Here is a 25,587-nt window from a genome sequence, read left to right on the forward strand (position 1 = left end):
CTATCGTCGTCGCCTGATAAGTAACCTGGTAACCTGGCCTTCCTCCCCGATCGCGCAGGTGAGAAATCCGATTATATGGGTCCTCCAACTCCAACTCGCCATCGCATGGGAAATTGGACCAGACACTAAAAAAATCCGATTCTAGAGACCATTGCTAGATATCATATATTTAGCACATGGCTTTTGACAGCTGATGTCTCCAGAGTCTAGATCTTGATCCATTGTTCCGGCGGTGTGGTCCATTCAAGGAGCCATCTCCCAGACCTACAGAACGTTAATCCCGGCGAACGCACATCGCGACGACTTCCATTTTGCAACAATCATCGATCAAAACTGGTATGTGGCTGAACAACGTGCTCACCCAGACAAATTGCTTTTGTCTGTGATGTGCGACAGATCATTTCAGAAACCGGGCTTTCGTTGAATCATGATATAAAATTTTGTGCACAGCATTGTGTTACCGGTACACAACAAGGAGGAATTCTAGGTGGGTAGCACAAAGCTTCGTATCGGTGTGATCCCTGCATGTAATTTCTACCGGTCCCTACGCACGGGGAAATAAGCATTGTAGTCCAGGAACGTCCCGCTGGTAACCAAGTCTCAGCGTCATAGAAACTGAAACGGGTGAGACAAAAAGTCTTGGTTTGTATTGACCCATGCCGCTGTGTTCCATTTGTAATTTCTTCTTTCTTGAGCCGCGTACCTGTCTCATATTATGCACGTCGCCTCGGTGATTCATTAAACTATCATGGATCGATACTAATCGAAGGTTTCTATGTCTTCAGATATCATTTTGTTAACAATATTCTGCATCACCCTTGCATAACATAATTGCTCGCGTGACTTTGGACGGTATGGTGATTTTGCAAATGTCGATTATAGATAACAAGGTTTGCTCAAAACCACTGTCATCGATAGTATTGACAGTCACATTCTATGAATAAGAGCGGCAGCTGAGCAAATTGATTCATGTCATGGAGTGATTTCAGGAATGAGGAAGCAACTGCTGTTAAACACGAAATACAAAACCATCAACCACAAAATCAAGCAAACTTCGTCTTAGGCCGCTCAAGCAACTCCCCATCCAAGATGATATCAACCTTCTCATTATAAAAGCAAACCATCTTCGCGATAGCGCCACTCTCATGAGTCGGGTGATTATAATACCAAACCAGATTCTCATATGTCTTTCCATCCACAACCACATGATAATACTCGGCCTCTCCCTTGTAAGGACATTTTGTCTTGAGATTGCTCTTTCGCAGGAAAGTTTGATCAACTGCAGTAAGCGGGAGGTAGTAACGCGTTGGTAGGCTGGTTTCGAGTAGATGCATGGAAGATTCGGTCTTGGCAACTGTTTTGCCAGCGACCTTGACCTCTACTGGGCGCTCAGAACGGAGGATGTCTACGCGCTTGTAAGGGTCTTTTGCGTGAACAAAAATGGGTTCATCTTCCTCCAGCCATTGGTCTAAACAATTATTAGCTTCGTAATGCTATTTTGTATGAATGAACACATACCTATACTGCGAAATTCGATTCTCACCGTATCAGAAAGCGGCCCAAGAGTCACATCTTGGAAGAATCGTAGAACTCCATCTACCTTCTTCTCCTCGAGAACATCATGACCAGGAACAATGAGTTGCGAAATCGCCGCGCGTTCCTTGAGCTCCACAGAGATGTTCTGCTGATCAGCTAACTTGCCGTTCCTGATATCCACCAAAGGCACGTAGATGGTTGGAAAACTGTCATGTTCCCAGACATAGACAGCTTTGGTGGTATCAACGACAGTAATATGATTGTGGATAGCTCGAATTCTGCGAGATGTTGGAAGAGCCTTGCGAGGGCCGTGCTCGATGAGGTTCTGTGCAAGCTCTGCGAGACCTTGTCTGCTGCCCATTTTGAATCGTGTGAACGGAGAAAACCAACGAGTTTTGACAAGAGATACTTTTTGCATGAATAGCTTGCAAGTATGGTAGTAAATAATTAACAGGTTGATATCAAGTTGGGGAGTATGTGGTTGTTATAATGTCATACCCCGCTCATGATGACGCAAAAGAGTATATGCAGGAATCAGCCATTGGACCCTTGATTTATAATCCCCTCCACGGAAGGGATTTCAGATACGACAGAAACGTCTGTAATACTGTAAAAATGGAGCTTTCCCTTCGAAATAAAACAGCCAAGTCATTCGCAAACAACCGAGATAGTTTTGCATTATGCGAAAGGTGCTATGGTATGAGATATCAGACTTTATAAATTGGGCAGTGAATGCATAGATCCATGTTAAGTCTGCATGCAATGAATGCTTCAGATAATGCCTCTCTTTGATCTATCAATAGAAGTGGTACACTTTATCTAGATCGTCTGTGATATGGACGTTCCAATCCAGTCCATGCGTCTTGATTGCTCTTTTCCAAACCTCCAGTGTCTCCTCACTTAGCTCAGGCATACCCGGTTTGCCTGCAAATTCAAGACAGGGTAAATCTTCCGACTTGGTGTTGAAGCATATACCTGATTGCGAACGACCGTGGTTGATGATATTGAGCTCCTCGATCTTTGGCATTCGAGCAGCGCAAGTGCCAGCCGCGATGGCGAACCTGTTCATGATGTTCTGGTCGTAGATGTATGTCCCACTGCCGCCAAGTGTGAATTGGGCGATACACTCGCCTGATGGAAGATGTTCCTTGAGTTCGAGGTTATAGGAACGTAGGCTGGGCCACAGAGCATCGGGGTTTGGTTGTGCAGGTAAAAGTATCGTGGTGTCTATCCTGGCTATAAGATAGAAGTCTTCAAGGGCTTGTCTTTGCGTGAAAGAATAAAATGACAGACCAAGAGGATCTTCTTGGATAGAAGGCGGGACTAAACTGTTGGGGCGGTCGGTTGATCCTCGTGGCGGCAGTCGTGTATAGCTTAGGATGAAAGATCTCACGGATAATGGAATCATCCCAAGTGTCTGCGCGAACACTACACCGAATACGTTAGACGTACCTCATTCATCTCTCTCCGCGAAAACTCACTTGTTCTTTGACTCGACTCGTTAGACGGTTCGATGAACTCTTCATCTGTGAGCCACCATTCTAGCTTCGATAGTTGTGTCATCTTCGACGCAAAGCGATTTATCGAAGATGGAGAGAAAAGTATGCTTGCCGAGCCAGGTTCCACTCTGAAATAATGGATAGCTGGTATATCGCCAATATCCGCCTCCCAGTCCTTGAACAGCTCGACAAACATAGGCGTCACAGTCCCACAAAGGACTTGAAACCTTTCGACTGATCTTTTCGTTTCGTTCCTCAGAAGTCGCAGAGCGAACTTTTTCGGCGGCGTTATGAATATCTCCAAGCCTACTACCGGCTCTGGTCGAGGCGGAATCTGCAACAAAACACTGAAAAGTTGTTTCGCGCTTTTGTTGAAGACCAGTTGATCATCATAATCTTCTTCCGGATTTGTCGATATAATTAGATTGTGTGCGGGGAACTCGAAATCGTACCAGATGTACCGAATATAACTGAGGCGAAGAGGACTGAGGTAGTTTTCGCGGTGAGCGACATCGAGCCGAGTCGAGTTCAAGATTAGATGTCGGAATGTGATGGATTCTACAATCGGTTGCCATTGTCGAGAAATCGCTGCGTAGCGCGCGAGCGATGTTACAGGGCAATGTTCATTTATTTGGGGGAACCAGCGTGTCTTGACAATGAGGCTGAGGACAATATTGCGAATGATTTCTGACGGAAGGTTGTCCATGGTTTTCGTACTGTCTCATCTGGACAATGAGATGTGTGTCGATGTGCGTCTCAACCTTTCTTGTTGTGATGTTGGAAATGATCGGGGAAAGATTATCTGCATGCTGCGACAAAACATCGGCCATAGTTGCTTAGTCACTGGGTCAGTTCTGGGTTGCCAAAATAAAGCAGCCTAAGCTCGTCGCTAAGGCGGCGCAAGTTAACCAAGTCATTTTGTCTTCTACGCTCTTAACAGCCAATTCTTCTGACACCCTGACGGTAAAGCGCACAAGGTCAAGCCACTTGTGTCAATTTTGATATCCTGCGCATCAGCCCAATTTATGGATCACTGTCAGATTTTGGCTCTATTTAGCGTTACAGGCGTGGAGGCTTGGATGTCAAGATAATGGATTCATTGGGGCGGAGCAACTAGGCAGACAGCTCAGCTTACGGCCAGGGCTATATTCTACTCTATGCTCAGACAGAGATAAATAGACCGGGCAGACTCATCTGCTGTTCATACAAACTACTGACTCCTCAAAACCGTATCAATTCCAATCAAATCATCAATCTCCATACTCTTCTACATTAACATCGTCACTTCCGCACAATGCCTTCAAACACCAAAAAGCAACGCGCTAGCTTCAGAAACATCAAGGCGATTCAAGCTCCTCTCAGTGCAAAATGGGATCTTCATGTTCCCGGCCCCGAAATGATCAAACTCATCTACGGACATCGGCCTGAAGACATGGACGATAAGTGGATGTGCAGCACCGACGGCCCCGACCGGGAGGGCAACATTAGAGTCAGCTTCTGTAGAAGCTGGACTAGCATGGAGAGGATAGCTCTGATCGGAAAAGTTTCACCCGAGGCACACAGAAATGAGAAGGCTATTGAAAGAGAAGGCGGAGTGATTACGGAGGTCGTCTGGGAAAAGCCTCTGAAGGGCGAATACGACCCTATGGATGAGAAAGGTGCCAAAGAGTTTGCGGCTGGATTCAGCAAGGTTAGAATGGATTGCGATTTGAAGCTGTGATTGTATCTCACAGGGTTGAGAGAGCTGGGAGTCGACGAACCGGAGAATTTCAATGGCTTTTGTTGATAATACCCTCAAATCTATTTAATCCGACCACGCATTCACTAATGCCATATTTATTCCTCAAAATCAATTCTTGCAAATGCTGATAAACCCTTTCCAAAAAAGATGCGTCTAATCTCACGTTAGCTATGTACCGCATCCAGAGAAAAGTACTGACATGAAAATTTCAACTCGGCTCATCTCGTCAGCGGGCCTTTGGGAGCATCAGGCATTCGAGCGGCAGCCGTCCTGGCGTCCAATTTCTCAGTAACTCGACGGTGGTTTTCTGCGACTGGGCGGGCAGCGGTGGTGTATCCTTGGGTATATGGTTGTTGAAGTGGAAAGGATTGGCGGTTGTTCACCAGCGGAGTTTTGTCGGGAGTGCGGTCGGGGAAAAGATCATCTATGGCTTCCATGAGATCTTCATAGAGACTCTTTACAAACCCCGGAATTCCACACATTTTGGTGCAATGAAAGATGTGTTTTGGTAAATTATTTGAGGATTGAGTCGTCGGTGAAGCCAGCAAAGTGAGATGAATCTGTGCAGAGATCACGTGTCAGGAACAAGCAGGCCGTCGCATTGGTGTTTTTGGTAAAACGTCACGACTAAAAGGACAATTGCAAATTGAATAATTTCTTTATTAATCCTTCACAAATATTCCACTTCAATTGCATTCTATGCGAATAGCCTCATTTCTAAGGCTTGGGCTTTCTTCCCGACTTCTTGAACTCTCCAGCCTCGCCCTTGATTCCCTCCTTACTATCGTTCGCCTGCGCATTCTGGCTATTGGTCTTCTTCTCTTTCTCGGTCAAGTTCTGATTCTCAAAAGACGATGCATCGCCCTTGCCTGGCGCGCCCTTGAGCGAAGCCATAGCACCGTCGGTATGGTCGGCGCCGTCCTTGGCGTCATTGGGGCTTTCCGAGACAGGGTTTTTGACCTTGCCTGACTCCATGCGAATTGAGGTATATGGGCCATATGTTGGCTTGGCTCGTAGAGCGGATGTGACAGTTGGGAGACGTCGGAGAGAGGAGAGAGATTGGCGTGCGATGGTCATTTTTACTTGTAAATGCGAATGTTGGACGTAGAGAAACTGAGTAAGGCTCGAGGTTTCGATTCGTGAGTTATGTGGTGCGAATTGAGATTCAAAAGTGAAAAAAGAATTGATGTAGTCGTGAGTTCGGCTATGGAGAGGCTGGTATAATGACGACATTATACCAGCCAAAATACCGTCGTCATGATGATGGTTGATGTCATTGATACGATACACCAGGCCCATCGACTGCGACTCTGCATTTTCGGCCTAATAAAATTCCGAATATCTGGAAAATATCCAGAGAAACGAAACATTTCTTGAATTGCGATCACTATTACGGTGTTATCTGTCTTGGAAGCCTCTCTGGTTGGGCAGGATAGCATCAGCCTTTGGAAGCGAGGGATCCACTGAGGTCTGCGGCTTGGAAAGAAATGGTGCTTGTATGGAGTGACTACCAAAATGCTCAATCAGAATCCCAGATGCCCGGTTTTTGTTGTCTCAAGCATCAAGGGCGCTTCACCTCTTACCGCTCTCCACTGATTAGTCGCCCTCATCAGCTCATGACACCCTTCCATAGCCCAGCCCCATCTCTGTAGAAACTCAGCCGTGACCTCCCAATTCTCCATCCGATGTGGTTCTCCCCAAACAATCATACCACTCCTATCTGAAGCAAAGTCACTAGACTTGCCTTTCAACTTCAAACGGCTTCTGGGTCCAGTACCTTCTCCGTACTTGTTAATCATGACGTCCTCCAACAAATTCCCTATCACGTCGTTGACGAATAGACGATGGTTGAAATGATCTTGGCTCATGATGAGGTTGTTTCTCATTTTCGGAATTGGTACAAGATCGATCCAGTTCGGATGAACTATTTCTGACTGCAATCGCGTTGGCTGAAGATGGGGTGGCACGTCCTGGCCCAATGCGACGCAGATAGCATCCTTCTTAAGACCCAGCATAATATCCAACTTTTCAGTTCGGTCCGGTCCCACAGCAAGATGGTGTACCAGTTTGCTGAGAGTGACCTTGTTGAAAAACAGTCCTCTGAACGCATTGTAGTTGATAAGATAGAGCAAGTGGTCTGAAAGAGGGCATGCTAGCTGCGAAGCTGAAGCGAGACGTTTTTGGATGTCTAGCTGTTGGCTGTACAGCTCCACGTCAGTGGCACTAAGCGTGCCACTGTATATACTTGTCAAAAAGAACCGGCGGTCTGGTTCGAGGATGACTGTGTGACTTTTGCTTGTCTTAGCATGCCTTGGCGACGCAGGCTTTTTTTCCAAGTCGAATTCGTCTAACCTCCACAGCTTGACTCCGGAGCCCGGATCCTGGTGTTTGGTACGAGCCTTTGATTGATCATCATTACACATACGACTTCCTGCCGACGTCAGAGCGTTGCCTTGAACGGCAAAATAGTTATCAAGCATGTGAATGGAGGAACCCACTGCGCGCTCGTTGGTTGAGTCTGTTCTGAAGTTTGCGCCGCTGTTTCTTCTCTGCATCATCCACCCCCACCCGACTCGTAAGCGACGCTGGTTCAGTGTTTTCCATGGTGACTAGTCTAAGAGAAGTCAAAAGGTAAGCTTCTGTGTCGGGGCTTGAGGCGCATAAATATCCCGAGAAGCTGACATGTCGTGGATGGCACGCTAAGACAAATCAAGACAAAATGTCATCAAGATGATCTACAACGTCGCGTGCGGTTAAATGCCGTTAGCAAATACCCGAATTCGCTGGACATCGTATTTACCTTCTTTGAGTTACAATGTCATCAACTTCTAACAAGCGATGGGGCCATGAGGGACCAAACATAGTCATAACATTCTAAAGATCATGGGTCTGATGGCCCTTGGCCTTAATGCCGATATCTCCTTGTATAACCAAGACCATAAAGGCTATAAATATAGCAATGAGGTTCATGAAGAAGGAGACCCTCTTTCTCATTGTTATCCTTACCACACAATCATCAGAACATCACACCGATTGACCGCTAAACACAGAAAAGACGAAATCACTTACTCTTGAGTTTTAACACCCCAAGTCTCATACAGAATCTCTACTCCCCACTACACAATCCACCATGTCTCCATACGCTCATCTCTACGTCAATCCCAAAGGACCTGGCGATGATCGTCCAACAGCTCTTCAGATTGTCCAAGATGAAGGCATGGAACACAAGCTCGTGGGAAAGACCGCCGTCATCACCGGTGTCTCATCGGGTATTGGTGTCGAAACTGCCCGAGCTCTTGCTGCCACCGGCATCAAACTGTTCCTCACGGCTCGGAACTTCGAGAAGGCCAAAGAGGCCCTTGCTAATTTCTGGAACCCGGATCAGATGGAGCTTGTGCAACTGGAGTTGGGCTTCATGGACAGTGTTCGAGCAGCAGCAGAAGTCATTCTATCCAAGACCGACAGAATCAGTATTTATATCGCCAACGCCGGTGTCATGGCTATTCCGGAGCTCACCATGACTTCTGACGGTTTTGAAGAACAATTCGCTACAAACCATCTGTCACACTTCCTCCTGTTTGAGCTTCTCAAACCAGCTCTCTTGAAAGGCTCCACCCCAGAGTTCCGGTCTCGGGTAGTTACCGTCGCCGCGACTGCTCACCGAATCCATGGCATTGGTGCCTCGAACGACCACAGCTTTGAGGTCACCGGTGCTTCAGGCTATACACCTTGGGAAGCCTACGCTCGCTCCAAAACCGCCAACATCTACATGGCCAATGAGATTGAACGTCGCTATGGTGGCAACGGCATCCATGCGACCAGCGCAAGCCCGGGTCTGGTTGCTTCTAATATTGGTCGGCATATTCCACAGGAGGTAATGATGAGTGTCATTTCTGACAAAATGAACCACATACAGAGTCTTGAGCAGGCAGCAGCTACTACTGTCCTGGCTGGAGTTGGGAAGGATTGGGAAGGAAGGGGTGGCATTTATCTGAGTAATTGTTCGGTTGCAGAACGTGGCGAGAGCGATGGGATTTCGACGTCGGAGACTTATGTATCTCATACTTACAGCCCTCTGGATGAAGCGAGACTGTGGGAAGACTCTCTGGTGATGGTCAAACGGTGGCTGAATAAGTAATCGCTTATGCTCCATTGTTTCTGGTACAAGGAAAGCAGAACTATTTGCCTCCAGTTTCCAACAGTTCACGCCCGTAGCTGGCACCTCTTTCTTGTCGTCAGGGGGCCGTAGAGATTGACCGGCGAAAGAATAAGAGACGGAGTAATGTAGTCACCTTATAATGGCTTAGAGTAGCAGATAGACTATCTTAATTGGCAGCCTGAACCTTAGGGGACGTTCCTTCTGTTGCCCACCTGCCTGGTTTTTTAGTATCAAATGAAGCAGGTGCAGACCTTTCATGGTGAATCATATAACCTACTAGGTGGGTGTCAGAAGAAATGTCCTCCAAGACTTAGGCTACAGAAATAAAGTAGCCTAAATACTAGCCTAAGCTAGCATAAGGTGATCGGATTATCTCGTCTCTTATGCTGTCAGGGGCCAATTCTTATGACACCCTGAGGCCTACCCACCTCGACTGCTTTTCACTTCATCAACACCATCATCACTGTTAGAAACAATCAACATTGAAACGACCAACATAGCCTTGTTTCCATCATTACATCGCAGTCATAGCGAAAATGGCAGACGAAAACACACCAAACACTTCCGCCTCCTCACAATCTGACCGCGACTCCTCTCAACCACGTCGGCAAGGTCGGCGATCCCTACCTGGCGGTTCTGGTCTACGTCACCCACATGCATCAATGACTCCGCCCGTAGTGCGAGACGAAGAACGCCCCAGGGAATCAGAACAGGTTCAACAACCGCCACCACCACCACCACCATACGAGCATCATGAGAGACACCTCACGTGTCCTCTTTGTATCGCCGCTGCCGTTAGCATGTGTAACCTAACAGCGTTGGAAGAATTACTTGGGATGACGGAAGCGAGTCTGATCCGTTACTCGGGATTTATACCGGATGCCCAAGGCCGTGGTCCTGATGTTTAGTATATCTATGGTCCGTTCCTAGAGGGCCGGGAAGAAGAGCTGATGAGATTGGCGGAGGGGCTCAGGCATGTTGTTGAAGACTTACGATTGCGCCATCGCCCTGCACCACATGGACGAGACAGAGCGGGCTTCAGGGGGAGATTTCGAGGAAGGGTTCGAAGGAGCGTCGCAAGATTGATCGGAGGATAAGAATTGAAGGGCTTATCAGAGGGAATCAGTAAATCAGCGAGCTTAGTACAGAACAACGAATATTAATAACAGAAGAATTCTCCTAAACCTTAGGACGTTGAACTAAATTTGCCTAAGTGCCAGTCTAAGTCAGCATAAGATCACTAGAATATTTCGTCCCTTATGCCTACAGCAGCCTATTCATGCTCCAGCAGCAGTAGAATGTCTTGCGATGTAACTGTTTCTCTTCATTCCACGTACGTGCTGTTCACCCAGGATTTCTCCCTCTCAAGAAAGTCTCTAAACGAAGTCAGAGGAATTCCCCAGCTCTTGACATTCTCGATGTCAACCTTGTCCTCCAGATCTCTAGCCATGAGCTGCATAGCAACAAACATGTCTGTAGCCATCTTCTCCTCGATTTCCCCATCGGTCAGAAACGCACTGCTAAAGGACCGGCCAGTCGCGTCTTCCAACTGCTGCATGATCTCATCGAGTGACAGTTTCTCGCTTGCAATTGGGACAAACTGCTTGTTGAACCGTTCTGGATCGCGGAATGCAGCTACTGCAAACTTCCCAATATCCTCGACATCTACCTGCGGTAGACGAGTCTCGGGCGTAAAAGCTGTTTTTAAAACGCCGTTGGGCACGAGATCGGGATACATCATTTTGACTTTTGGTTCGAGAAAATTACACATGAAGAACCCTGGGCGGAGGATTGTCCACGTGTCAAAGCCGGCCTCTTGGACAAGGTTTTCTATGTCGCGCTTCCAGCCGTGACCTCGACAGATTGGGTGGTTCGGGTTGTAATATCTTCCTTTATCGAAATCTTTGATAGCCATGCCACTAGAGTATACGACGTGTTTGACGTCTGTAATTTTGGCTATGTCAAGCATACGCTTGGCGAGTGGAACTTCGGAGGTGGCAGTAGCATGGTTGGGGATTACGTTCAGAAAGAGGTGAGTGCATCCGTCCATGGCGTCCTTGAGTCCATCTCCATTCTCCCAGTCGCCGAGCCTCATTTCAGCACCCTTGTCTTTCAGATCTCTGGCGGTGGTTGAGTCCACGTTGCGAGTTGTCGCTCGGACGGTCCAGCCAATGTCGAGAAGCTGGCGGGCAACGGCAGAGCCTTGTCGACCAGTCGCGCTGGAGACAAAGGCGATGGGATTCATCTTGTTAGACTTGCTAAATAGAGAATGAATGGTTTGCTCAGAATTGAACAAGCTTGAAATGTGTTGTTCCCAGAATACTGACGTTGTAAGATTGCTCTTTTATGTCTAAACCTGGTGACCTAGCCGGCTGAGTGGGCGGAGTACTTGCGGCTACCCGAACTCATTCGATCCTCCAGGATTCAACACTGCAGATCAGCTCTTATTGATCGGAAAACAAAATGTCCCGAACTCCGATAGTGCCGTACAAACGTGGCTATCAAAAGCGTGACGTCCATGTTCATCCTGTTCCAAAGTTACTTGCATTGCTTTTCTCCAACAGTTTGAGATGAAATAGGGACAAGATAAGACGACCAATAGGGATGGTCCGATCTTGCGCACGATTGTTCCTTTTCGAGGTCTGGTATGCACACATATTACAAATCAGATGACATTGGTAATCAGACCGGGGAGTCGGCAGTAGAATAAGCCGTTCCTGGTAAGCATTGGGCGAAATCGATATTCTTGTACTGCATCAAATGCTTTACAGAAATATAGACAAATATGTTTCGTTACACATCATGCACTAAATACATTATATTTGACTCTTTTCTGGGACAAACATCGATCATCAAGATGGTTTCTGTCCGCAGATTACATAACTACATTGTTGTTAGATCAGTTCTTCAAAGGAAATACATCTACTGTGATAACTTACACAGGCCAATAAGCATGAATAGACGTGTTCTTGATGTCTTTTCGGACATCGGTAAGGAACCCATCTAACTCAGATTTGGACCAGCCCAGGACTCGAGTGAATAGGGCGCTGCTAATTGCTTCGAGGCCACTTGAAATATTCTCAAGTGTCCATGAGCCTAGGAGTTTTCAATCAGTATTGACCTTCCTTCACGCATGGAAAAGTGCTTACCTAGCTCTTTGTACTTTTTATCCTTGGGCCAGCGGTTTTGAGGCCACTTATAAACTCGGAGGCTAACATCCTTAAAACCAGCATCCTCCATCTGGGATTTATAAAATGCTGTGCCGCCAAACGGACGACCGATCTTCTCCGTGGCCTCAAGCAAAAGGTGTGACCATTTGTAAAGTGCTGTATCGGGTGACATAGTACCGTCATCAGATGTGGGAGGAAGAATATCCACGACCTCCATCCAGCCACCAGGTGACAGATTTTCGAAACTCTGTTCAAAGAATCGCGGCCAATTGGCAAATGAGACGGTCATAAATCGACAGTAGATATAGTCAAAGGGCTCAGAAAAATTCCATTCGTCTTCCATATCATCGACTTGAAACTGAACATTCGGCGGTACAACAGATGGTTGGATTGGGCTTAGGTCCACTCCGGTAACGACAGCTTCAGGGTGTTCGTCGGCGAAATCAATGGCCCAGATGCCTGTTCCAGTACCGACATCAAGAACGCGACGTACAGGGATGCTGCCCTCTTTGTAGATGGGGGCAAGAACAAGCTGGTTGTCAAAAGCCAACAGACAAAGTCCATGCTGAAAGTCCAGTCGCTCCTGTTCCTGAGAATCATTCGGACCAATGTATGCGCCGTCTTTGTGAGCGTGATAGGTTCGGCCATTTTCCTCTCTGTATTTGTAAATAGTAGAAGTCAATGAAGCAGTTGAGCTTTCATCGTCAGTCTGGCCAATCGCCGAATCATCGTCGGTGATATTGTCATCTGCATCGAGCTGACCCGCAGGCTCAGGTGGGACAGCCTGCCCGTGCGGTGTTAGCTTGGGGGAAGGGGTCTTTTCTGCTGTAGTATCCACGGCCATGATCGTCGTGTCGTACAGAGATAATCTGGACTAAGGTATGGGTCGTGGGGATGGAAATGAGGAGGTAAGAGCAAACTTAAATTGAGCGATTTTAGTCACTGACGTTTCTCAATGCGGCATGTCAAGCGAATGTACGTCTCAAATGGGATGAAACAACCACATGTTATCAATTGGTGAGTGTGCCAAGCGAGACGTTCATGGGTTGTCCTTCAGTGGGGTCTGCCTCGGCTGTTCTATGGCAAACAAGATGAATGTCAACGTTATTCACCGTCATTGTAACACATGTATAGTCTGGGTTGGTCTTTCGCGATGCATTCTCAGCCCTGACCAACTGAAGAAAGACATTAAAGAGGCCTGAGCCTCTTTTTCAAAGCCCAATCTGACTGCTGATCTGGCGAGATGATCACCCTCGTCTCTGGTTGTGTGATCTGAACCAGGATCATGAGAGACTCTGACACCAGCGGTTTGCATCTGTTTCTCCCCTCATGTGGCTTTATTACTGTGTAATGGCTTCGCTTCACTGACTAACCCTGCTTCCAATCTCAACTAACATTATCGCCAATTAACCATGCAACTCTGACAGGACAAGACGTGCACTTGGACCAAACATACCAAAAGTCTACACTGGCATTGGCGTACAGACGAAGTTATATCGGGGAAACAATGGTTATCCTAATATGTTCTAGGTCACTGAATTTGTTCGGAAGAGATGTTGCAGTGATCCAGAAACAACCTTATGATGCACATTTGTCCACACTCCTCTGTGATTCATCTTCGCGATAACAACATCCAAAATGTTCAGAATTAACAATAATATATGTTACTAAGAAAGATATTCAAAAATATTATAAATATTCAGACGATTCTGTTACAAATTTTGTTTTCTTCTCAGCAGTTTATCTTCCCACCAGCCTATCTCATCCAAGAGTAGTAACAACACACCACAAACCTCCACGTTTACCACTAAATCGGTCACCAATCAACAGCCATTCAAATCTACTCTTGTTCTCATCCTAAGCGACCTTATCCCACTTGTTATCTTGTAAGTCAGTCCCAAAATGCCTAGAGTTAGTCACTTTGACGACGACCATGGTCGTCTGCCTCCGGGTGTTAAGAGAGTCGGTTATGATGAAGAAACTAAACAGTACTCTTTCCACGATGGTGACGGTCGCTACTTGCAGGGCGCTCCAGGCAACGATTACGGACCCCTGGAGGAAGTTGTCGACAACTCGCCTGAAGCGATCGACTTCCGAGCTCGCAACCCCCAATACTTCCCTCCCTCTCGCCGTGCGCCAGAGCCTCGCCGTGAAGAGTCCCGCAATCTCCAACCAGCAACCACCTTTGAGCAGCTTGATCTGGAAACTGGCAGTCTCGCCTCCTCACCCTCCAAGAGACGAGGATGTCTGGCAATGCTGCGCAGACTGCTCAAGTACGTGTAGATCACACGCACTGGAAGTGTCTGCAAGACATCGATGACGGTGGTGTTTGCCTGCAACAGAACCTTATGGTACTGAAGCAATGCGAGCGGTGCAAAGCGAAGCGGGATGTCAAGGACGAAGCTCTGAACGACAAGATGACTACCATTGGAAAGCTAGTTCGTGTGGACAAGAACGGCACTGAGTGTTGGGAGTACTCTGATGTAGAGACGACGGTATGTTAAGGATGATAGAACGCTGATAGAATGGATGCTGGAGGCTGGATCTCCAGGGTGCGATAAAAGGAGGTTTTGATCGAGTATTGAGATTAGGTCCACTAGGACTCGACTGAAGTTGCTAGGTTAATTTGAATTTTGTTCTGATTGTTCTTACAATTTGTTCTTTTCTAAATGAAATAAAGCAATATTATCCATTCTAAAAGTGACTATCTTCGCCATTTGAAAGCACAGGGCATCGTATCATCCACGCCGTCTTGTTCGTACATATTCACTGACAAAATCAGCAACTCGTTGCTCAGAGACATATCTACTGATACAGTTTGATAGAGTTGAATAGCCAATATGCGTCACTGAATGCTTCAGGGTTGTTCGTGACATATTCGTCGCAGGTCTTTGCGCCAGTTGACTCTCTGCACTCTCCATCCCAAGTGTCCTGATCGATGTTATCTCCACAGAAAGAAGTGTTGATGATCTAAACTTAATATTAGTATCTCTCGACAGTCTGTGATATAGTACTCACAATAGTTTGTCCCTTGAAGTATTTTCCGACGTCGCATCCGGAGCCACTGACAAATTTGGAGGCAGGCGTTCCCCATTTAGATGGATCAGGCTTGCCAGATTTGATGTCGGCTGGGATCTTGTCGCGAGGGAACCAGTAGATCTTGAGAGCATCTGACTCCAACCAGGTAGCGTATACGCCACCCTTGGCCTTGTTGAAAGCGGAGCCGTACGATCCCTCAGCATGAGTGCTACCGCATCCGTCACTTTAGGTGGTGTTAGCAATCATCCCATTCTCATAGCTGAGGAAAAACGCTGACAAGTTGGTTCCGTCTTCGCATTGATCAGACTCTGTTCCACCGTTGTTGCAATTGGATCGCTCGTCAAGGCCGCCGATCTTTGTGAACTTGCAAGCGCCGCACGTATGAAGCGAGACTACGTTTTGGCTCTGGTCATTGATACCCTCAATGATGTCGATCTCTCCAACGGGGTCCTCGTCGAAGTTGTACGACCAGCTTTGAAACGATTAGCTTTTTCAATGGTACTGTAGAAATTACAAGACTTACAAAGATGGCCAAACACCACATGCCGTTCCAGGCATGTGCTCAATATCTGCGATCAAGAGTCCGGAGTCATAGGTTTCCTTTGACTCAAGACGAACACTGTCCCTGCCATGTCTGGTCTTGCTTGAACCAACAGGCTTTGACTTATGACTAGCATCAACGCCGACGTATACCTGATTCGCGTTTGTCCTAATGAGTCCGGAAGCTAGAGCATTGCTCTGGTTCACGTAGTTGACCGATCCATGGGTAGGATCTCCTTCATATGCAGGATCGATACCATCGTAGTAGGCCGCCTAGTCGGTTAGCTTTAGTGCATTATTGTGTCTGGCTGAACTCACATCTCGAAAGTAGAACTCGTCAAAGAAGTTACTAGCATCATAACTCCTCTTGAGAGAGAACTTGCGACCAGCAGAGCACGAGGCAGCTTGGCCAATGGCTGCCAAGGTCAATAAAGAGAACAAGGTAGAGTGCATAGTAAATAGATTGGATGCCAAGAATTGATGATTGTTCTGATCTGCACTGGGATGGCGAGCATACTATATGTTCTGAAAGGATTCTGCACAGCCCGAGTTTCTGCGTCTAACTGCCCATCCTCTCATCTGAGGACAAATCCTTGAAACAGACCTGATTGAAACTAAGAATCCTTTTCGCGCACGGCTTCTATCGTATGTTAACGCAAGGAGGCAGCCGATATTATGGGCACAACCACTAGCATGAAGAAAATAAACACACAGGTATATGGTTAAAAGTACGCCAGATATACTCACGTATTTTGTTCCAAAGCTAGTGCGGCAGTTTTTTGCCGACTGAACCAGGGGTCGTAGCGTGTTAGTGCTGACTGTTGACCTGAACGGGGCTGAGTGGTCTCGTGGAAATTAAGCACGTCGGTTTCTGAGGCGGTGCGCCGGTAGTCGTATGATAGCTGTGTTAATTCAGTGACTCAGAAGTACGATATTACGACTAGATACGTTGTAAAAGGATCAACAGTTAATATGATATCTTTATATCTTTCCATCTGCTCGCAGGAGGATGTATCATCCTTAAGTGTGCTTGCAAGGATATATCGACGCTCTGTGTCGGTGTCCTGATTCACATTGGGTCGTTCGAGTTTGGCTTTTTTTTTTAAGGTATTAACTAGATAGTTTTCCGTTCTCCCGTTGTTGATGTTATTTATGGTAATATATATATCTTCGCCTTGAAAGCTGCCCCATAGCCTATGGTATGAGATTACTATGCGCGTACCATTATCTCGCTCGTTATCTGTACCACTGATCAGAGTAGGGTAGCCATTGTCACTCATACCGTCGCGGGACGGTTGGCTTAAAGTGACACTTTCTCTCCTCAGCGGATTGCCTTTTGTGAATGGCCAGGACAACCACCTACAAGAAACCTTCGGCATTGCAAATTGGAATGTCTGTTGCCTCGATTTAGCAAGTTGAGCGATTCTGAGCACTCCCCGCAAGCGCAAAAATGTGGTTCTGCCTGGGATCGAACCGAGGACCTTCTCGCTGTTCACGAGATGCCATAACCACGGATCCAGGTTTTTCCGATGGAAGTTTTTGTACAGATTTCACGCAGAAAGAATAGGTCGGTGGGAGAAAACTCCAGAATGTGCCCTTGTCAAGATGCACAGTGGGTTCCAGGAGATTCTCTGCATTATGCATGGCCCAAAACGCAGACAAGGGCGTGGTATGAGCGCCATCCTTTACAAGGTCAGTGCATCATCATCTTGACTAAATTGCCAAGGAAACAGCAAAAGTCTAACTTCGCCTTACGCGCTACTGAGAATGCTAGCAGCTTCGTTGCCAAGCCTCTACTGCACGCTGAGTCAAGCGATGATGGATTAGGATCTTCAGTCTACGTCATTCCGATCAATGGTCACACATTTAACATAACGATTCAGGATGAGATGAATGAAGGTAAGAAATGGGGTATTATTGTAGAAGCAAGTCTATGTAATTAAACGTTATATACGGCCGTCAATTTTCGCTGGGTATCCGACCCGGTAAAGCAATAACTTTTTATGTTTATGAGATGATTGTTTTATGTGAATGATTGTCTTGTGTTGACGCGGTCAATGTCGTAAGGGTTTCCGTCATATGACTTGCGGCGTGACGCAAATGAAGCCCGAGACGCGCGCGAAGCACGAGAGGCGTGTGATCGGGTGGATTGGTGAGTTCTGCTTGCTGTGATGGGGGCATAAGCAGGCTCATCGACCTCAGTGGAAGCATCGTCGTCGAAGGTCTCTTCGGCGGGGGCAGCCTCGTCCTTCTTCTCCTCATCGGAAGCGGCAGCGTTGTCGGTCTGGAGCTTGCGCATAAAGGCAGCAGACTGAGCAGCGAACTTGCACTTCTCACGAATGGAAGCACCGTACTTGTAGAAGAGGAAGGGGAAGGGAACACAAGCCAGGGCGAGGAACGCAGGGACAGAAGAGGCCCAGTGAATACCAAGGTCCTGGTACATGTAGCTGGTGAATAGAGGGAAAGCAGCACCGAATAGAGATCGAAGAACGGAGTTGGCAGCAAGAACAGAGGCGGCGAAGATAGTGTAGGCGTCAATGAGGTAGTTCATGACACTGAGGAAGACAAGGACCATGCCGAAGCCGAAGGGGACACCGGCAGCGATGCTGACCATCCAGTGAGTGTTGGGACCGTTGGTCCAAGCGAACCAGAAGAGACCGACGGGAAGACAGATGGAACCGATAAGGCATGAGGGGAGACGAGCTTCAGGAGGAGCGAAGCCACCGTTCTCTTGCTCAATCTTGACGTATCGCTTGTTCATGGGGATGGTGTATCCGATAGCTGCAAGCATACCGACCATGATACCGAGGAAAGCAAGGCCACCGACACCAGCGTTCCAGCCACGCTGCTGCTGGTAGACGATGGGGAAAGCACCGAAAAGCATGTAGAGGGTTCCGTAGACAATGGCCATGTAGATGGAAAGCAGGAGGACAATAGGCTCTCGGAAGAGAAGAATCCAAGGTCGAGAGAGGGCAGTCTTGAAAGACTCGACAAGGGTAACCTTGCCACGGTCGTGGTCAATCTGGCTGACATAGACCTTGCCGGTCATCTTGGAGAGCTTGGCGGCACGGCGACGGAGAAGGACTGGAGAGTAGGTCTCGGGGACGAGGAGCGTACCAAGGATCCAAAGAGCACCAGAGAATGCTCCAAGGAAGCCCATGACCCATCGCCATCCAGCGTTCATACCAAGGAAACCTCCAATGATGGGACCAAGGACGGGACCGAGGAAGGGAGCGGCAGCGAAGATGGCCATAGCGAGACCACGCTGGGAAGCGGGGAACATATCGGCAATGGTACCACCAGCGTTGGTAAGAGGCGATGAGCCGAATGCGCCCGCAAAGAATCGCAGAACAATGAGAGCAGCGGCATTGTTGGCGCCGGCGCAAGCAGAGTTGAAGGCAGTGAGGGCAGCGTAGGTACCAATGAAGAGGTATTGACGACCGAACATCTCACTCAGAGGCGCCCACAGAAGAGGACCAATTGCGAAACCCAAGACAAAGAGCGACACACCAAGAGTAGCGACTTCTTGGCTGATCTGGAACTCCATGATGATTTGTCGGATACCGCCAGTGTAGGCTGATGACACAAGGGCAACAGCTAGAGTTGTGAGAGCGACAGTCATGGTGATGAACCACTTCTTGACTTGGCTGAACTCCATGGGGTTTCGGGGATCATTGGGGATCCATTTCACTCTGTAAGGGTCCTCCTCTGTACCTGAACCATCGTAATTGTAGTTTTCGACTTCGGGTGTGATACCAGCTTGGTCAGCGACCAATCGCCAGTAAGGGATCTTGGTCCTCGCAGGACCTTCAATCTTATCGTTATCGCTCATCGTATCGTAGTCGTATCGAGTCGCTGTGTGTGTGTGTGAATAGCGTCGATGGGAATTGGTGGGGGAGATAGAGTTAAAAACCCGTTGTCTGGATAGAGCATGCAGATCACAAAGAAAGGGACGGGAGCCAAGCGACTTAAATAGGGACCAGGTAGTTGCAATCGGACTTTACCTTATTAATCAAGGACGTAACGGGGAAAAGAAAGAAATTTGCTCGCTTCTTCGCATCTTCCATGACGGATCCGCCGCGGCAAGACGACCCAGACAGGCAAGGGCTGTTGGTCCTTACGTTAAATCCGACAAGGGATGATATCACCAAGCGAGACGCTAGCAGCGTTCTAGGTTACTCCTTTTCCAGATGCCTCGGTTCTTGGCTGTGTGGAATGATCCAATCTAATGGGCTATCGGGTCCGGATCGGTCTTTTCGGCCGTAATCATACCAAACGCCGGTACCATCAACGTGGCAGCCAACGGATACTAAGCGGTTTTAGCGTTTTAGAAAATCAAGTGTGAATCAGAGTTTTGCAGATCCGTCGTTAGCCTTTTTTCGGGGACGAAAACGAGTCCGCCAGCATGAAGACCATGGAAAGTCCGCGGAGTTTCTATGCGAAAACTTTGCGCAAATAGTGCCATTGGTTGTAGAATCCGCTCAAAGTCTTTTGCCACGGAGTTGCGTCATGCCGATGCCGAAATCCGGTTCAAGCTTAGCAAGCGTCGGGTCCGAGACCCAAGGTTATCCAATAAGCATGTTTTCGAAGTGGAGACGGAGCTGAATTTATTTTAAACTCCTTTTCTTTATCGCATGATCCGCTTATTAAACAGCATGGGAGATCTCTCGTATCTTAGATGCTAAGATTCCAGATTCGCCGAATGGAGACATAACATCCGTCAATAGTGGGTGATGAGGCTCCAGATGAAAACACCTGTAATTACGCTTGTTGAGTGGGTTTGTAAAGGATTGTGTTGGAGGGAGATGTTCCGCTGACTCATGCAAGGAAGGTGAGGTTGTCCACACCACGAATCCTTCAGAAGGTTATGATGAGACCATACATCAAGCCTCAGGCATCATCCCAATTTCCTAATCATATCCATATGGTTCTAGAAACTTATCAAGTCCGAAAAATGTAACTTTATCCCAATCCGATAAGAATTAACTGTTTTATACTCATTGCATCTATTGATATGTCTTCCTGTAGGGTAGTCCCGCCACCAAAAAGCATGATGGTGATGCAATCACAATGCATTGCAGCCTGATTTCTTTGCGCTTTGACTAGCTCAACGGCATCGCGTCATTAAACATGTAACTGATTCACAAACTAAAACTAGATCCTTTTAGCCAAATCGTCGTGCTCGCCATCAGTTGTTCCAGCCGTCTGGTACACCAGATCCGTCCGTCGCGTTGATCATCATTCCGTAGCCCTCCGTTAGGTAACCATAGCCCAATCTGAGTCGCGACTGCCAAATCTTGTTGACAGCGCGAAGGTCCCTTGTTCGATTCCGGGCGGCACCACGTTTTTCCCCGTCGAGAGTTCAAAGACGCTATACCCTTTGCGGACAGCTACTGAGACATAAGACGCGACCTCGAGCAGACGCGCTTCATCATTAACGCCAATGCATTTATTGATAAGCTGTCTGCGCTAACAAAATCTATTCATTAAATATCTAAACAATAGGCAGGATAAGTCTGCTGGGGTAATCCCTGCCGTAGTGAATCTTGTGCTGGCCCTTGTTCTTCTCGTGGTCGGGCCTGGGCTTGGAAAACGCAGCAACCTCATTGAATCCGGGGTATTGTCCCAGAATATCCAACTGCAGGCTCTCGCCAGCCTCGTAGTCTACACCCATGCACCAAATGCCGATCTCAAGCTTGACAATCTCACCCTTGGGAACCTTTTGCACCTCATCGTGAGGATGGAAAGGGAATTGGGGGTGGATCGACTTGTTAGCATCAATCTTCCGTTGAGAGGCCCGTAGAATACCCATGGCTCCGTTATGTAGCGTAAGACTCTGCTTTTCCTTCTCGGCCATTTCCGAGATTGCTTTCACAGGTGTCTTTTCTATGGGGAACTGAAGATGGCTCAGTTCCTTGCCGGACTTGTCGAGCTTGCGCACTTGACAGAAAACAACCATATCATCGTCATCGTCACAGCTCATGTAGAGCTCTGCCTTGGGCATTCCAATGATTCGTGTGTGCTTGTCGAATGTGTACTTGAACTTGGCAATGGACCAACGATCCTCGGAGTTGTATGTTGACACACCAGAAGACGGCGCAGAGTCGAGCAGCGCGCTATCTCCCAAGTAGAATGAACGATAGTCGGTGTTGGGGACTGGGAAGTCAGGAAGCTCGATGTTACTCTTAACCTTTCCTTCGTCAAACTGAAGTGTTGTCCAGCGGACTCGAGGTGTGTCTTCCCAGTCGTTGTCAATACCCTTCAGGTACTTGTCAAAGAATTTCTGCAGAGTTGTCAGTTATGCCCCTAGTTTCACATCGACTTCTGATGACATACCTTGAGCTCAAGATAGCTTTCCTTGACGCCATACAGCTCAAACCACTCCTGATAACCATCCCAACGCAACCATTTCTTCTCACTGGCTAGCTCCATCCAGCCTCTCACTGCACCCATAGTGTGAATCTGACTGAGATCGGAGCCGGTAATAAAGGTAGGGATGTTGATCTTGCTGAAGTCCACGCGCTTGTCGTTCCAGTAAGCGTTGGCCTGGGGGCTGCGTCTGTGCATTTCGGCGAAATCTTCCACGCCATGCTGACCCTTGATGACCAGAGTTGTGATAAGATCAAAGTTACTCATAGTAAACCATCCACCTCTACAAAACTGCTCTCGGTAGATATCTCCAGACCCCTCCCAGGGTGCAATAGCCTTGAGTGATGGTGGGTTCTGGGCAGCAGCTTGCCATTGCATAATGGCTAAATACGAATTTCCTGCCATTCCCACGTTGCCATTGCACCAATCAAGCTTGGCAAGGGCCTCAATAACATCGTGGGCATCCTCTGCTTCCTGGGATCCCATGCAGACTGCATCGCCGTCACTGTTTCCAGCACCTCGTGCATCAACGTGGGCGATAGCATAGCCTTGGTTCACCCACCAGGCAGGGTCCAGACCCTCGAACTTCTCCAAACCACTGACATCATCCTTAGTCAGGCAGCAGGCCCAGACACAGACGTTGAAGATCATGTCAATGGCCGAGTACTTCTTTCCGTAAGGAGACCAAGAGACGATGACGGGCACCTTCTCTGAGCCCGTCGGCCTGTATATGTCGACGTACAGACGGCAGCCATCGCGAACGACAACTTCCACATCGTGGTCGATGCGGATATCAGAGTCTAACGTTCTGGCGTTGAAGGGTGCAGAGCCCTTCTTCAGGACTTCTGTCTTGCCAATTGTCTGTTCGACATAGCCATTGTCACCAACCTCGGGCTTATTCAAAGGCTTGAAGGCGACTTGAACAGGGGCTGGCATGATGGCTGATCTTGGTAGTAGGTAGAGTATGACAGGAGGAGGGGGTGATAAGGCGAATCGCCTGTGAGTTAATGACGATGAAGATCAAAAGGCTTCTTGTTATGAGTAAAAGCAGTTGTCTTGTATCAATTGAATTGAACGAATTGATGAATGAGGTAATTGATAACTTGACTGGTTGATTTGTGGCAAGAGATTGGAGTTGTCTTTAAGCTCTTCAGCCGAACGATTGGTATCGCGTACAAACCCCGAGTAGTGGAGTTGTAAAGTCCTACCGAGTGACAGTTGCCCGCATTCTTCCAGGGTCGATTCGGGCTAAAAGTCCCCTCCCCACGGGGTTCCATCCGGGGTAGGATCAAGATGAGGGGAAGCGATCGCGGAACTGCAATGCGTTCTGATCATGCATTAGCAAAGTGGGAACTCAATTCCAAATCGATTCGTTTCAATTGGCTCCCTCATTATCATTTGATTGATGCTCCGTACCAATTCCAATAGCGTCGCCTCGGTTTACGCTTTTTGCTAGGATCACTTGAGACATTATCCGACTAGAAGAGGAGGCACTTGGAGTCCGGACCGAACCGTAACCAGCCGAACCGAAGAAATGCTGGAATCTCACCTCTTCAACCACCGAAATCTGACTCCGAGCCGATTAGGGCTCTTTCTACCCCGTAACTCCTCATTTTGGTGTCCGGATCAGAAATATAACTAGCTTCAGCCTCAAGGTCTTCTTAGCTTCTCATCATCAACACTCATCATCAACACTTACAATCATATTCTAAACTTCTCTAAACTTCTTTGAACTTATCTAAACTACTCTAAACTCATCTCATCTTTTCTCAATATGTCTACAACAACCACAGTTGAGCCCACTCAAACGGTGGCTGCTCGATTCGAGACCAAGGATCTGGTTGAGTTCGACCCCAACACCGTTTACGGCGATTGGCGAGACGAATTCCACAAGAATGGTTGCGTTCTTATCAAGAATGTTATCAGCCCTGAAAAAGCCCAGTACTACTGCGATAAGCAGATTGAGTGGTTGAAAAAGTTCGACCTTGGCTTTGATGAACATGACGAAAGCACCTGGACAGCTGAGCACCTCCCTGTCAGTTTCAAGGGTAGTATGTACTACGGATACGGTGCTACCCATGAGAAGATGGCCTGGGAGGCGCGAACCGAGCCCAAGGTGGTTGAGGTCTTCGAGAAGCTCTGGGGCACAAACGAACTTCTCTGCTCCTTTGACGGCCTCAACGTCTCCATGCCGAACCGAAAGGACATCGGTTGGAGCCCCTGGCCTCACTGCGATCAAAATCCTGAGAGAAAAGGAATGCAGGCAGTTCAAGGACTCATTAACTTCGCCCCTAATGGCCCGAATGACGGCGGATTAATGCTCATGAAGGGCTCATCCAAGCTGTTCAACGAGTTCTTCGCTCACAAGCGCGAATCCGCAGACCACGAGGACGCCCCACCTCCTGAGATCAAGTACATGGACTTGTTCATTTTCAGTGAGAAGGACGTCAAGTGGTTTGAGGAAAGAGGCTGTGAGATGTACAAGGTCAACATGGACCCTGGTGATCTTGTACTTTGGGATTCGAGAACGATCCACTGTAAGCTACTCAGATCCATCTCAGCCTAGACGTTACTAACCCTTGAACAAGATGCGCGCTTCCCCGAGGGCAACCAGATCCGCCACGTCCAGTACGTCTGCATGACACCACGGAAGTTTGCCACCGAAGAGGCCCTCAAGGCCAAGGCTTACTGCTTTGAGACATACACCGGCACTACTCACTGGCCTCACTGGTAAGTGACTCGTATCTCTTAGGTTTTGGCATTGCTAACTGTTATCCAGCAACATCCGTATCGCACAGGAGAAGCCAATGAGAAATGGAGAGATCTGCCCCAAGTACCGCACAGAACCTTTTGAGAAGCCTGAGGTGACGGATCAGATCTTGAGGCTGGCTGGTGTCAAGTCTTACGACGAGTAAGGGAATGGGTACCGGAATTTGTTTAAATGCGTCGCAACAATAGTTTAGATCACCAAAGAGATCTTGTTTCAGTATCTTAGTCATTTACAATGCACACGAAATTTATCATACTCTATGGTCTCTACTTTGCTTGATGTAATTCTGGCCCGACACTAGATAAGACGAAGACAGTCAGTAGAGTAGGCCTTGGATGATGATGATCAGTCTTGGGATAATCGCTCAACAATAATTCCTTTCTAAATGTTGGAAGTCTGGGGTTGTATTATCTCGACGTCAGTTTAGACTACAGTTGCATATTACCATGCATGAACGCGCATATCAGCAATATCTTTTCCTTTTCCAATCGATGTCTCGTGATAGGCCGTGCAAGCCCAGAAACTTGGCATGGGGGTTGTTTAGTGAAAAGCCACAGTAATGGTCGAGACTCGGTTCGGTTCAGCAATCAAAATCCGGGGTATAATCCGGGGCAGCGTCTAGGGTGGCGGATCTCGGTTCGTGATGGGTCTAACCAGCTTCATCTACGCAAAGACACCCAAGACTTCGGGATGTGGTCCTCATGCGGGGAAACAAGGTTTTGCGGGGGATTGCACTAAGCCAAGGGCCAAGCTTTGTCCAGCGG

At 47.8% G+C, this 25,587-nt stretch overlaps 12 protein-coding genes across 12 annotated transcripts; 4 read left to right on the forward strand and 8 right to left on the reverse strand.

The window, feature by feature from the left end:
* Nucleotides 1-1,043: 1,043 nt before the first annotated feature.
* On the reverse strand, nucleotides 1,044-1,897 carry FIESC28_05042 (uncharacterized protein; the record flags this gene model as incomplete). The annotated part of the gene is made up of 2 exons (XM_031159189.1): nucleotides 1,044-1,468; nucleotides 1,519-1,897. 2 exons carry the CDS (start codon nucleotides 1,895-1,897, stop codon nucleotides 1,044-1,046), a joined length of 804 nt encoding a protein of 267 aa, XP_031016689.1.
* Nucleotides 1,898-2,332: 435 nt separating this feature from the next.
* On the reverse strand, nucleotides 2,333-3,741 carry FIESC28_05043 (uncharacterized protein; the record flags this gene model as incomplete). The annotated part of the gene is made up of 2 exons (XM_031159190.1): nucleotides 2,333-2,964; nucleotides 3,018-3,741. The coding sequence occupies 2 exons, from the start codon at nucleotides 3,739-3,741 to the stop codon at nucleotides 2,333-2,335; spliced, it is 1,356 nt and encodes a 451-aa protein (XP_031016690.1).
* Nucleotides 3,742-4,329: 588 nt separating this feature from the next.
* Nucleotides 4,330-4,755, forward strand: FIESC28_05044 (uncharacterized protein; the record flags this gene model as incomplete). Its single annotated transcript, XM_031159191.1, has 1 exon — nucleotides 4,330-4,755. One exon carries the CDS (start codon nucleotides 4,330-4,332, stop codon nucleotides 4,753-4,755), a length of 426 nt encoding a protein of 141 aa, XP_031016691.1.
* Nucleotides 4,756-5,493: 738 nt separating this feature from the next.
* Nucleotides 5,494-7,380, reverse strand: FIESC28_05045 (uncharacterized protein; the record flags this gene model as incomplete). Its single annotated transcript, XM_031159192.1, has 3 exons — nucleotides 5,494-6,099; nucleotides 6,360-7,228; nucleotides 7,275-7,380. 3 exons carry the CDS (start codon nucleotides 7,378-7,380, stop codon nucleotides 5,494-5,496), a joined length of 1,581 nt encoding a protein of 526 aa, XP_031016692.1.
* A 526-nt stretch (nucleotides 7,381-7,906) lies between these two features.
* On the forward strand, nucleotides 7,907-8,914 carry FIESC28_05046 (uncharacterized protein; the record flags this gene model as incomplete). The annotated part of the gene is made up of 1 exon (XM_031159193.1): nucleotides 7,907-8,914. One exon carries the CDS (start codon nucleotides 7,907-7,909, stop codon nucleotides 8,912-8,914), a length of 1,008 nt encoding a protein of 335 aa, XP_031016693.1.
* A 1,345-nt stretch (nucleotides 8,915-10,259) lies between these two features.
* On the reverse strand, nucleotides 10,260-11,180 carry FIESC28_05047 (uncharacterized protein; the record flags this gene model as incomplete). Its single annotated transcript, XM_031159194.1, has 1 exon — nucleotides 10,260-11,180. One exon carries the CDS (start codon nucleotides 11,178-11,180, stop codon nucleotides 10,260-10,262), a length of 921 nt encoding a protein of 306 aa, XP_031016694.1.
* A 607-nt stretch (nucleotides 11,181-11,787) lies between these two features.
* FIESC28_05048 (uncharacterized protein) lies at nucleotides 11,788-12,949 on the reverse strand (the record flags this gene model as incomplete). Its single annotated transcript, XM_031159195.1, has 3 exons — nucleotides 11,788-11,818; nucleotides 11,875-12,031; nucleotides 12,085-12,949. 3 exons carry the CDS (start codon nucleotides 12,947-12,949, stop codon nucleotides 11,788-11,790), a joined length of 1,053 nt encoding a protein of 350 aa, XP_031016695.1.
* Nucleotides 12,950-14,007: 1,058 nt separating this feature from the next.
* FIESC28_05049 (uncharacterized protein) lies at nucleotides 14,008-14,388 on the forward strand (the record flags this gene model as incomplete). The annotated part of the gene is made up of 1 exon (XM_031159196.1): nucleotides 14,008-14,388. One exon carries the CDS (start codon nucleotides 14,008-14,010, stop codon nucleotides 14,386-14,388), a length of 381 nt encoding a protein of 126 aa, XP_031016696.1.
* A 522-nt stretch (nucleotides 14,389-14,910) lies between these two features.
* On the reverse strand, nucleotides 14,911-16,137 carry FIESC28_05050 (uncharacterized protein; the record flags this gene model as incomplete). The annotated part of the gene is made up of 5 exons (XM_031159197.1): nucleotides 14,911-15,075; nucleotides 15,124-15,367; nucleotides 15,422-15,616; nucleotides 15,668-15,957; nucleotides 16,003-16,137. The coding sequence occupies 5 exons, from the start codon at nucleotides 16,135-16,137 to the stop codon at nucleotides 14,911-14,913; spliced, it is 1,029 nt and encodes a 342-aa protein (XP_031016697.1).
* A 1,570-nt stretch (nucleotides 16,138-17,707) lies between these two features.
* FIESC28_05051 (uncharacterized protein) lies at nucleotides 17,708-19,516 on the reverse strand (the record flags this gene model as incomplete). The annotated part of the gene is made up of 1 exon (XM_031159198.1): nucleotides 17,708-19,516. The coding sequence occupies one exon, from the start codon at nucleotides 19,514-19,516 to the stop codon at nucleotides 17,708-17,710; it is 1,809 nt and encodes a 602-aa protein (XP_031016698.1).
* A 1,662-nt stretch (nucleotides 19,517-21,178) lies between these two features.
* FIESC28_05052 (uncharacterized protein) lies at nucleotides 21,179-22,989 on the reverse strand (the record flags this gene model as incomplete). The annotated part of the gene is made up of 2 exons (XM_031159199.1): nucleotides 21,179-21,967; nucleotides 22,021-22,989. The coding sequence occupies 2 exons, from the start codon at nucleotides 22,987-22,989 to the stop codon at nucleotides 21,179-21,181; spliced, it is 1,758 nt and encodes a 585-aa protein (XP_031016699.1).
* An 838-nt stretch (nucleotides 22,990-23,827) lies between these two features.
* Nucleotides 23,828-24,968, forward strand: FIESC28_05053 (uncharacterized protein; the record flags this gene model as incomplete). The annotated part of the gene is made up of 3 exons (XM_031159200.1): nucleotides 23,828-24,590; nucleotides 24,642-24,783; nucleotides 24,833-24,968. The coding sequence occupies 3 exons, from the start codon at nucleotides 23,828-23,830 to the stop codon at nucleotides 24,966-24,968; spliced, it is 1,041 nt and encodes a 346-aa protein (XP_031016700.1).
* Between the last annotated feature and the right edge of the window lie 619 nt (nucleotides 24,969-25,587).

This window comes from Fusarium coffeatum (genome assembly GCF_003316985.1).
Source record: "Fusarium coffeatum strain FIESC_28 chromosome Unknown BRIP53273_contig_110, whole genome shotgun sequence".
Taxonomy (NCBI): domain Eukaryota; kingdom Fungi; phylum Ascomycota; class Sordariomycetes; order Hypocreales; family Nectriaceae; genus Fusarium; species Fusarium coffeatum.